General features: G+C 41.9%; 1 protein-coding gene across 1 annotated transcript in view; it reads left to right on the top strand.

The window, feature by feature from the left end:
* LOC125892374 (neuron navigator 1-like) overlaps positions 1-12,317 on the top strand; it is a 148,603-nt gene that overhangs the window by 26,577 nt on the left and 109,709 nt on the right. The window contains exons 3-4 of the mRNA XM_049582353.1: positions 10,540-11,447; positions 12,186-12,277. Of these exons, the coding sequence (XP_049438310.1) occupies positions 10,540-11,447; positions 12,186-12,277 (1,000 nt within the window). The remainder of the gene's footprint in view (positions 1-10,539; positions 11,448-12,185; positions 12,278-12,317) is intronic.

Here is a 12,317-nt window from a genome sequence, read left to right as displayed (position 1 = left end):
TCTCTACGTTAACGTAAGAACAAAGTCGTGGTTTGAATAGATGAATAGATTTCTGTCAGAAATTGCTGTCTTAGAGAAATCCTGCAAAGAAAAGTTCTCCCGTGTACATGCGTTCAAGGCTCGGTAAATTTTACATAAAGTTCTTCATACTCGGCATGATGGAAATCAAGGTAGTTGAATCCCACATGAAGAGTGAGAAACACAAAATCGGTAAGAAAACCGGCCAACAAATAGCAGATATTTTCTTGCTCTGTTCTACCCTTATCCTCTCCGCTTAATATTTCGGTAAAATTGTCCCTATCCCTAAGTCACTGATGTGGGTTCATGTCTTTATGCCTCCCTGCCGCCGATAGCCATGGCCTGGGGCATTATGTTTTTGGGTTGTCCATCCATCCTTTCCATTCTTGTGAACGTGATATGGGGTGGATGTGGCTCAGAGGTAGAGCGGGTCGTCCACCAATCTGAAGATCAATGGTTTGATCCCCGGCTCCTCCAGTCTGCACATCGAAGTATCCTTTTGCAAGATACTGAACCCCAAATTGCTCCCAATGGCGCTTCCATTGGTGTGTGAGTGTGTGAGTAGTGTGGTAGCCTCAGCCACCAGAGTATGAATGTGACTCGTGAAAAAAGTGCTTTGAGTGGTCGCATAACTAGGAAGGTGCCATACAAATGCAGGTCCATTTACCATTTACCATATCCCAAGAACACCTTGTGGGAATTCCTTCAAATTTGGCACAAACGTCCACTTGGACTCAAAGCTGAGCTGATTAGAGTTTGATGATCAAAGGTCAAAGGTCAAATGATGAAGTGATGGCATTTCATATCGAAAAGGTCAAAGGTCAACTTCACTGTGGTATCATAATGTTCTGGCCATTGTTCAGTGCCATAACCAAGGAACAGAAGGGGAGACATTTGGTCAGATGTTGAATTAGTTACACTAATCATTTGACTGCTGACTGTATAGATCTTCTGTGCTGGCGGGTTAAAGATATGTGTGAAGCATCCATGTTTTTAGAATGTGTAGAAACATCCATAATTGAGCTATTGTCAACTGTCATGGCCACATATGGGTCTGGACAGACATGGATGTAAACTGTAACTACAGCTTGACTTGTTTGTGACGTCATGCAATCGTGAGGCTATAATTATAGTTTTTCGTCAGTTTTGGTTATTGTAAAGTCTCAAAGTTCATTCTGATTACCATTAAAATATCTCAAACAGTCCTAAACCTAACCTGCCTTAAACTGTAGTAATGCTGGTGTGAAATCAAAGATACGCCGTGATGAAACAAAAACCAAAACATTAGTCGTGTCCCTGCACTGTCGACAAGCTGGAGATACAAGGTTTGTAGATGACCTAAATGCTAGGTGATTTTTGGCGATGACAGAATATGTGTCATAGCAGGTCACTGTCAGCCATATAAATTTCCATCTGGGTCACTGACTCACGACAACATAAACAGTCTTCATTGTTCAAACACACATTTTTTTCACGTGTCTGAAATGAGTTTTTTTTTTTTCCCCTAAAAGATGAGAACACTGATTTCATCCAAGAAAGTGACTTTGAAAATGAGTCACTTCGTTGCTCCAGCCCTCTGATTGGACAAAAATGTCGTTCCTGTTTGTCACAGCTTCCTGTCTCGTTGAATGGTGAGGCGCGGCTGACCAATGGGAGGACAGCGGTGAGGATGCAACTGTGATCCAGGAAAAAACAGCCCATTGTTCCCGGGACGTCGGAGAAGTGTGACCACCGTCCTGCCGGCTCTGGCTGCTCGGCCTAACGGCACACTGCAGGACGCGGCACTCCACTGACAGGTAGGACACTCGGGAGACAGCAGATCTGGCACATGACATTTTTATAATAAGCTGCGTATGAGCTTCAGATGTTGTTATTTTTACTCTGCTGTAACTTCTGAGGAAACTGAGTCTTTCTAGGAACAGCTCACTGAAGTGTCTCTGCACCTCTGTGTGTCACCAGCATACTGTATGATGATTTATGACAGCACATTATCACTGTTGCTTTGGTTGTTGTCATTAAGGAGGTAATTACATTCATTTATCGTTGACTTTCCAGACTGGGTGACACACACACACACACACACACACACACACACAAACACACAGGCGCTGCTAATGTCCTTCAGTTCACAGACAGAGAGGCCTGTGTTACCACCTCACGTATTGATTTTGTGATGAGTCAGAGGGTTTTTTTTGTCACAAGGGTGAGTGTGTGAAGAGAGAGCGGAGGGGGGTTGCATGTTTGTTTGATCAGAGATACAGTAACAGAATTCAGGTGGAGTATGTCATGGGACACATGAGCTTAAATACTGTAATATGATAATGAAGTTAGGAACTAACATCTAATGCTGGCTGCCATTCTATCCTTCTTCTTTTCCTCCTTACACAAAGTACATTTCTGACCTGCTGTTATTTATGACCGAGGTGAAAAAGTGCTTTCAGTCACCTCATGTACTGTAGTTTACCGCTCAGCTATGTGGATACTTAGATAATTAGACAGAATGGAAGATCAGTGAGAGTAAAAGTCCCTGCTGCTGTTGCACACAGTGTCCAGCAGATGTCAGTACCACCCTAGCAGAATAACTGAGGACTAGTCAAATGCTCTTTATCAGCAGTTTGCCAAAAATTTGCTCAACTGACGATCATCACATTCACTTGCAACAAAAATACAGAAATTATCCATGTGTTTTTGCCATTATACAAAATTAATGATGAAATGCACTTACTTTTTACGCCTTTCTACTTAAATATATTTAAAAGTGCAGTCAGCAATTCTAATCCAGTGGTTTTCAAACTTTCTGAGCCCAAGGCGCACCAAAGGGCAAGCTAATATCTAACACCTGTATTTATATCCATGCACAATAGCTTGTATAACATGTGTTATCACTCTTAATATGACATAAGAAAATAAAAATAAGAGAAAATAAGACAGGTAGCTTTCGTGATACTGTCTACTGAAATTTTTTTTTTTTTTTTGGTGGTAGGTCGTCTTTGCTGGTGCTTTGTTGTAAGTTGCTCTGTACAATAAAGTGATCCACTGTCCCACTCACGGCTTTCTCCTTTTATCCTTTTAAATGTTATCATCCCTCACACTGGCTGGCAGTCAGGGCTTTTCATGCGCGACACACTTATAATTCCCACGCACGAACGGTGACAATTAGGTTCCCAGTGAAGGTTTTTTAAATTAAATTAGATCAAATTAAATTACACTTTTTAGCTAGAGTTTACCACTTAATTAGGAAATGATTGCGCACAACATGCTGATAAAGTCAATTGAAAATTCATTCATAACTTTTTGTGTAGGCCCAGTTGAATATTGCTATAATAGTGTGTGGTTATCACAAAATCCCACGGCACACCTGGATTGGCATCACAGCACACCGTTTGAGAACCACTGACATTCAATGTCAGATTCAACGAGTATCTTCTCACAGTCTGCAGCTGTTCGTTCTGTGTGCTGGGAAAAAAATATTGGTGTTCTGGCGCTGTAAAGGGAAAATAAAGTGGCTCGGACCAAGACTGACAGCACTTTGCCAGCTACTCTCCTTCAGCTGCACACTCGCCTACAAATAACAGAGTAACACCATGATAGTAATGAAACCTAAATAACATCGGAGATATTACAGGACTTCTTGAAGGAGCACTGATAGGCGGAGTGTAGTATTTACCAGTCCTTATTTTCACCTCATGAGTCTATATGGGTGTTATCAATGCAAAACGTGGTCCAGGTGACACCAGTTGTTGCAGCAACTACCATAAAAGCCGTTATGAGTATTCTGCCAGGTGTTTATATGTTTGTGTGTTTGAGCACAGATTTTGATAGAACGATAACATCACAGCTGTGCAAGATAGAGTCAGAAAGCTTCACAGGTGTGTAGTTCTAATGGCTTTCCATTGGCTTCACCACTTTATGAATCTGGCTGACATTTGCTTTAACTGCGAATTGTTGTATCACAGTGATCCCATCGCAGGATGGGCTCTAGTTATTTGGGCATTGAGTTCAAACAACAGTCTTTCTCCAGAATCGCTGACTCCTTTAAACATTAAAAGTATTGTCTGTACCTATGAATAACACAGACACGCTAATGCATATTATTTAATCAGCCAAGAGGCTCACATCTATAGCATTAAGCACATAGCCACTGGAGGGATTAGTCGTTATATTAATCGATGTTTAAGTCATTAAGGCATTTTTCAAAGGAAAATGCTGAATAGTCTGTTTCTGCTCGTAAAAATATTGCTTTATATTAAAGTGCTGTTATATAGTCACTGTAAAATTAATATTATTAATGTAATATAGCATCACCTCAGACTCGGGAAATCTTATTTTGGACTTTTTTATGATGTTTTAGGGAGTATCTGATTAATCATTTAATTTAATAAATAACTTATAGATCAACAACCCTGACAGCTCATGTAGTTTTTCCTTTTTGCCCTAGGACCAGGCTTAAACTGGCCGAAACCAAATTTTTTCTCCCCACAGAGTTTTACAAACACTGTCTGTATTGAAATAAGTTTTAGTAGCCGGACGAGTCACAAGCACCTACTGTGAAAAGCGTCAACAAACTAACAATCTAACTATTGTAAATGCAGTTATGTAACAGGGTAATAATGTCTTCGACTCCTGTACATAGTCTGAACACATGACACGAAGAACATACCCTACAGATGTTAACAAGCTTGTGCTGTGAAATATCACCTTATGCCAGAAGGAGTCAGACTTCAAATCGATTTGCCAGTTTTTAATTCGCTTACAGCTGCTGCTTTCAGTCGGGAGAAATGTCTCATTGTCTCTCTCTGTAGATCTATGCACACGCAGACATCCCCACCACCAGCTGAGCCTCGGTATGTCCCGACGTGGGCTGCAGTAGTACCGGTATGACCCCGCTGGATCCCCAGAGAATAGCCAATTTCCATACAGATAGACACAGAGCCAGACCACACCTGTGCTCCTGGAAACCCGAGTGGGGATTGTATCAGACAGAAATTCTGATGCTTATTAGTGACCTGGCCCTCCTGACAAAAAGAGCAAGAGACACAGAGATAGGGAAACGAGGAGGAAGAAAAGGAATTTACAAAGAGAAATGAGGTAAAAGCAGGATGGATGATCACATCTGTCTCTGTTTACCTTCTGCTGCATCACGGCTCCTGTACGCTGCTGTGCAGGTCTTCATTAGCACTGAGTCAGCTATGATGGAGCATCAATCCTTGGCAAAATACCCACATTTTCCATTCTCTGTGTGTCACTATGTCTGGTATTATGAGAGGGTGAAATGAAGGTCTTCTACAGAGAAGCTTCGTTAGAAACTTAAAGGTTATTTTTGGGTATGTTTTGAGTTTGTGAGCCAAAGCAGTCAGCCTCTTTCTGCTGCAGAGAAGTGCTGCACAATATATATTTTATTGTCATCGCAGTGTCAGCTTGTGCTACAAACACATTGTAAGGGACTGCAATATTGCACTGAGCTAGTTGAAAGAGAGCATCAGTAGAAAGCTGCAATTTTGACTGTAACCATCTTTTTATTATTTGTACCTTTTGCGTTCAGTTCAATGTTCACTTTGTTCAGTCAAATAATTTCCTTTCATTTTCTAAAATTTGTAGCAATTTGTTGTATTCTAGCGGTGAACTAAAAGCAGCAGAAACAGGCAGAGCCGAGTATACTTTAATATTTGCTTATTTATCACAAGTAATATCTTTATTGCATATCAGCAACACTTATTTTCCTCATATCCTGCAGCTCTACTGCAGGGATTCGTAAAATGAAAAACCTTTTGCTCAGGCTGCTGGGAAAATGTGTGTGTGTGTGTGTGTGTGTGTGTGTGTGTGAGTGTGTTACCCTGTGAGCAACACTGCGATTAGATGCGCAGTCAAATAATCCAACATTTTATCCTCGTGACTTTGACGGCTTAATTTGACACATCTCTGATTTACTGAAGACAGCTTCCCGAGAAGTCTTCTGGCAGCAAAATGTCTGCTATTTAAGAAAGGGCAAGTCGGGTTAAGCGTTAAATCTGTTTTTTTTTTTGTTTTTTTTTTTAGTGTATAATTATAATAATAAAATCTACTTATACTTCACTGGTCCAAAGCAAACGTGCAGTACAAGTAAAACTGTGTATGTGCATGTATGTGTGTATATATATGTTTATGTCTGTGCTGAATGTGAGAGCAGCTGTTGACCTGCTGCTGCACATCTGGACAGCAGCATGATTTGTTCATTCTGTTTGTGACACATTCATGAAAGTCTAGCAAAAGCACTTTTCACAGTTAAAATCTCAGACTGTTATTTTTTTATGGGCCGACTGATGACCAAATATTTTATAAAAATACAGTATAATTTACATCTCTTTATGTCCAACTCAAATCAGAATTGAGAAACTACACTAAATAACACACTTGGTAACAACTGATTGTTTAAAATGTAAAGGGTAAGTTTGGTAACAATATTTTTTGAAACTGGTCCAGGCTGCGGTTTAAACACTTCAAAGTGTTTGTTTTTGCCACTAAGAGGCTCAGATTATTATAAGTGTCTGACAAAATTATGGAAAGGATCCCTACAGAGGTAGACCTTTTGCTTAAAGCGTTAGATCCTTTTTGTTCAACCAGAAACAGCCCCTAAAGTCTCCATCACCAAACCCACCAGACTTCATTTAAATAAACACTCATTTTAATGTGAATAGAGCCAGCACATTTTCCACACCTATCTGGCTGTATTAAAGGCATATATCAACCAAACTGGAGCTATTGATTGTTGGAACAGTGGAAAGATGAACCAAGACAACGTTTGTGGGTTTTATTTTGTTTCTGGCAACTTTAATGTAAGTTTGTTTTACAATGACTAAATTACTGTTAATTAAAATGGAGTCTAGTGGGTTTGGCAGTAGTGATATCGGGGCTGTTTCTGGTTAACAAAAGGATCTTACTCTTTAACAAAATGTCTGTCTCTGTAGGGATCCTTTTCATTAAATGTCAGACACTTAAAATAATAATCTGATCATGTCAGTGGCAAAAACAAGCACTTAAAGTGGACATAAATTGACGGCGCAAACATGCCGTGAATACTTACTTATAATGCAGCCATACTGGACCAGTTTCAAAAATGAATGTTTCCCATTGGCCAGTTTGACACAATAGCATGGGAAAATAGGCTATAAAATACTGAGCTTACCTTGTTAGAGAAAAAATAAAGTTAAAATGAAAACAAACATTTTTATATCTAAGTGAGCCTACTTGACCTCACACCATCCTTGGTTAGCATTCATTCAGTGGTTAGCATTGTCACCTCACAGCAAGTCCCTGGTTTGAGCCCAGGTGTGAAGTTTGCATGTTCACCCTGAGTCAGCGTGGGTTTTCTCCGGGTACTCTGGCTTCCTCCCACAGTCCAAAGACATGCAGGTTAATTGATGACTCTAAATTGTCCGTAGGTGTGAATGTGAGTGTGAATGGTTGTCTGTCTCTATGTGTCAGCCCTGTGATAGTCTGGCGACCTGTCCAGGGTGTACCCTGCCTCTCGCCCAATGTCAGCTGGGATAGGCTCCAAAAGTTGAAAACATAAAGTTAGATTATACCAAAAACTGTCATGTGAAATTCTGACATTTCATGACAGATAGCAACTCACTGTATCTGTCTCTCTCAGATGCTCTGATCCTTCTCACTCTACATGTGCTGTTTTCTCCCTTTCCCCCTCCCTCCCTGCCGCCCGTCTTCTTTCCCTCCAGCAGAGCATCACGAGGTAGTAAGATTATACAACATTACACGAAATGTTTCACTTGACGTACATTCACTGCGGTTGGTGTAGAGCAGAAGGGCAGAGAGAATATCAAGCTGACTCTTAGAGGGCTGTGCGTTTCAGAGAGGGTGACAGAGACTGTGAATGTCTGGAATCAAAACAAATCAGGTGAGAACAATCTCATACGTCCTCTAAAGCTTTTATGTGTAAGAGAGCGGCGCATTTGGGCAGTGATGTATGTCTGTGGGCGTCTTTGCGAGTGTGCATTTGAATTCATTATGTGGGGAAAATCAGTTATTTGAGAACATAACACTCTAAAAGCAGCTGTTAGCCATGAGCATGTTCCTGTGTGTGAAGCTGGTTTTGTTGTCTTGTTTATTTACTTCCAGCAGGCGTTTGATTGCAGTGACTTGCCGAAAATAAGCTCAACTCGTGGTTTACCATGACTCAGTTTGTCATATGTGCTTGATTCACATGTTCACATACCGTGGATGTTTAACTGTCTCTTAGTGAGAACAGCAAATTCTGGTTTACCTGATTGGATTAAACTTTAACACAGGGAAATTTGTTTATATTGCACATTTCAGCAACAGGGCAATTCAAAGTGCTATAAAAGGACATTTAAATACAGTTAGAAACAGTTGTTAAAGAGCCAAGAGAATAGAAAATAGAAACAAGGTAAAACATACCATAGTAACAGTTACAATGCAGTGTAAGAGATGAATGATTTTTTTTTATTTAACAAAAGGCTGCGGCATGAGAAAAATCTTCAGCCTTTATTTGAAAAGAACTGAAAGTTGCAGCAGACCTGCTGTTTTGTGGGAGTTTGTTCCAGCTATGTGTGTATAAAAACTGAACGCTGCTTTCCCATGTCTAGTTTTGACCCTGGGGACACAAAGCAGACCTGTACCAGATGACCTGAGAGGTCTCAATGTTTCATAGTGTAGCAGAGCAGAAAATGTTGGCCCCCAAACCATTCTTGCTTTATAAACCAACAGTGCCGATGTAAAGACCTCAGAACTGGAGTAATGCGATCTTCTTGGTCTTAGTGAGGACTCAAGCAGCAGTGGGATTAACAGAATAATTAACTTCTAAAGGCTCATTAATACTCCCTTTACGTACAAAGATTGATATGTACATTACAAAGGTTGTAACCGTCACTGCCCACATACTCCCATGCGTCTTTTATGTTAGCATAGACACATTAACTAGACAGCACCAGAGAGCACAGTCAAAAGATTCTGACAACAGCAAACGAAGCAACGGTGGAGATGGTCATAATAATGCACCTTGTAACAGAGGCTGCGTTGCAGACAGCAGTGGTCTGTGAGGCCATTAAATACATCGCAGCATGTGGACAGAGAATTCTTTTCACTGTATTACCGATCCAGTCGCTTGACAGTTTTGAAATGTCATCATCATGTTCTACGGTTGGGTCTTGCTTGAAGTGTGTTACATTGCCACGACGATTTCTGGTGGTACAGCTCTATTTTGTCTGTATCAAAAAACATGCACAAATATGGATGACATGAACGCAGAATCTGAACAGAAAGCTCCGTCTTTGTTTGTATATATAGAATAGAAAAGAATAGAAAGAACTTTGTCCAGAAAAATTCAGCTGTCCAGCAGCTCATAAAAGACAAAAAACAACAACCACACTTCCCCTCATCAACAACACCACTGTGGTATTAAAACAGACATTAAATAATATAAGTTAAAATAAGTACATAAATAGAAATTAAAAATCAATTTAAACTAAAATTGTCCAGCCAGCTGTGGCTAATGTGTGTGGCTGCATTCACAAGGTGTTAAACTGTCTTATTGCCGTGGGGACGAAGGATCTCCTGAAACTAACTAAGCTAATTGTTGCAGCTGCTCCTCTGTCACTCCAGGAGGCTGAGGAGAGGGTGTCTGCTACTGTCCATTATAGCTTTCAGTTTGTTCAGTGTGCCGCCCTCCACCACAGTTCTTAGTGGGTCCAGTCTTGTGCCGAGCACTGAGACAGCTTTTTTAACCAGCTTTTAACCACCAACCAGTCGCTTGGTCTTTTTGTCCATCAAGCTGCCTCCCCAGCACACTGCAGCGTATATGCAACATTAAGCATAAATAAGCCTTTGAGAAGTATTTCAGTGCTGGAAAGATGGTCTTTTCATAAAGCTGGGCTGTCTAGGCAGTGCAAAGAAGCAAAATCTTTTAAAATTGTTGCTACATGAGCACAGAAAACAGAGAAAAGGGAGCTGTGGTATTCACTTTGGCTCAAGAGATAGAAAACCTACAACTACCAGAACACACTGCACCACACTGGGCCAACAAACGCTCCCACTGGTGGGTGATGTAATTCCAGCTTGGCCATTTTAACACAGGAAACAATATGGCGGCCAATTAATAACTAACAGTCTCGTATTACAGTTAAACAGCAAGTAAAAATATGTAATTTTAGGTGAGAAACAGTAACAGAATCTTGGTTTTGATTTGATCAGTGCTGCCTAGTTTTATCATTTGATTGGACTGTGTTCTCAGTTTGTGAGAGAGAGGCATGTCTCTCTTTCGATCCACTTCTATACTCGGTGCTGGCAAGCATAAGAAAAGTACAATCTGTAGTTTGAGAGAGGGAAGTTTACCACAGTTCATTTACACATACTGCCCCACATTGTTATGATACAGAGCTGGTTGAAAATCAGCAAACTACTGTATCTCTTAAAATGGATAAACGAAGTCTTTGGGATACTGTCGGTGAAAGTGGTTTGATGTTTCGACTCATTGTAAGTGTCTCTCTCTTCTTGTGTTTCTCCGTTCAGGTCAGTATGAGTGGGGGTGTCAATGTAAAGTCGGCCCCCAGGGCTCCTCCCTCATCAGGAATCCCACTCCCACACAGCCTGTTGCCCTCCTCCCCCAAAGCAGACCCCCGCCGCCGGGCTAGTGAACTACCCAGGCCCTCAACACAGACCCCTAAACACACACCCACACACACTCCCACACACACACCTAGGCACTCTCCTTTACTTTGCCCACGGGGCTCCAGCATCCCTGGGCCTTCCTCCAGGGACCCGAAGAGAGACGTCGGCCTGAAAAGCCAGCTCTTCCACCGGACGGGAGCTCTCCCAGCTCCCCAGGTGTCACGCTCTGCCTACAGCAGCCCTTTGACCCAGCGTAGGGTGCCATCGCCACACTCCAAAGACACACTGGATCTAGGAAAACCCACCTCGCCTCTCATCCCCTCACTGTTTCCACATGACAGCAATCGCAACAGAAACACTCTCACCAACAAGAACCAAACATGGGGAGCCAGCAACCTGCGTCCACCACTACAGTTCAGAGGAGGAGACAACTCCAACACTGTATCCCAGGCAACGAGTGAGGTCGTGCCACAAAGAGAGGAAGAGCCTCGAGAAAACCACCCAGCCCGGACCACCATATCAAACAACGGTAACCTCCGCTCCTGTCTTCCGCAAACAAGCTATGAGCAGGCCATCAGAGGTCGCAGTGACTCCACCAGCCAATCAGACGAGGAGATGGGGACTCCTGAGGACAGCAGTCCAGCCTGCTCGCCCTGTCCCCTGCCGCTGCCACCACTCACATTTACCATGCCAGTAATGTCCAAGGCGGCTGTCAATATGCTGGATCAAAGCCTAGACGAGGAGGCAGCGTCTACAGAGGCACACACACCCAGAGTCAACATGGCCACTGTGGCTCCCTTCAGCTACAGGTAGGTGGTACACACACACACACACACACACACACACACACACACACCTGTCACTTTATGAAGATTTCCACCACAAGCCCCCAATTACCGACACAAACTGTAAAGCCATTCTCCTGTCATTATTACAAGATCACTCTCTCTCCTCATGGCACGTTATGATCCCCCTCTCCACTGATGTACACACACTTTGCCTCCCACTCTAAAGACCAGCCCTAGAGGAGTGCCATTTCACCCTAATTCCTCTGTATCTTTTCCAGCGATACACGTGTGTGCAAGGATACACACACACATATATATACTTGGTGTTTTCTGGAGCAGAGCTGATTGTTTAAGTGTCCTCTTGACAGCCTCTGGGCTGACTCAGAGTACTGTTCTCTCCCTCACACACACACACACACACACACACACACACACACACACACACACAAAGTCTCTGACAATGTCATATCAAAAAATATTAAAATAGAAAAATGCAAGACAACAACTTTAATTCTTGAGCCTATTTTACTTTCACAAAGATGAAAATATCTGTAGTGATATACGCATTATCTGATCTGATTTTCTGTTCCTTTTGATTTGCATTTAAATAAATCAATGTGAAACCCTATGGAAAACCAGCTTTTTCTTTCTACTGCCATACATAGTAGCTTGTGTGTTTGATTGTAATCAGTGATATTAACATCAGTAATTTGCATGTACAGTAACGGACATGTGACAGTTGTGTTCGTGTGTCCACAGGCTGCATGCTCAGGACAGCGATTTTTCAGTGGATGAACTCAGTGACTGCTCATCTGGATCCATAGAAGTCTGCTGTGACGACCTAACACTAGGTTGGACACACACAAACACACACACACCTGAATAAAACTT

Source organism: Epinephelus fuscoguttatus, linkage group LG7, assembly GCF_011397635.1.
Source record: "Epinephelus fuscoguttatus linkage group LG7, E.fuscoguttatus.final_Chr_v1".
Taxonomy (NCBI): Eukaryota; Metazoa; Chordata; class Actinopteri; order Perciformes; family Serranidae; genus Epinephelus; species Epinephelus fuscoguttatus.
The sequence above is the reverse complement of the archived record's forward strand: the minus strand, read 5'-3'. Positions and strand labels throughout refer to the sequence as shown.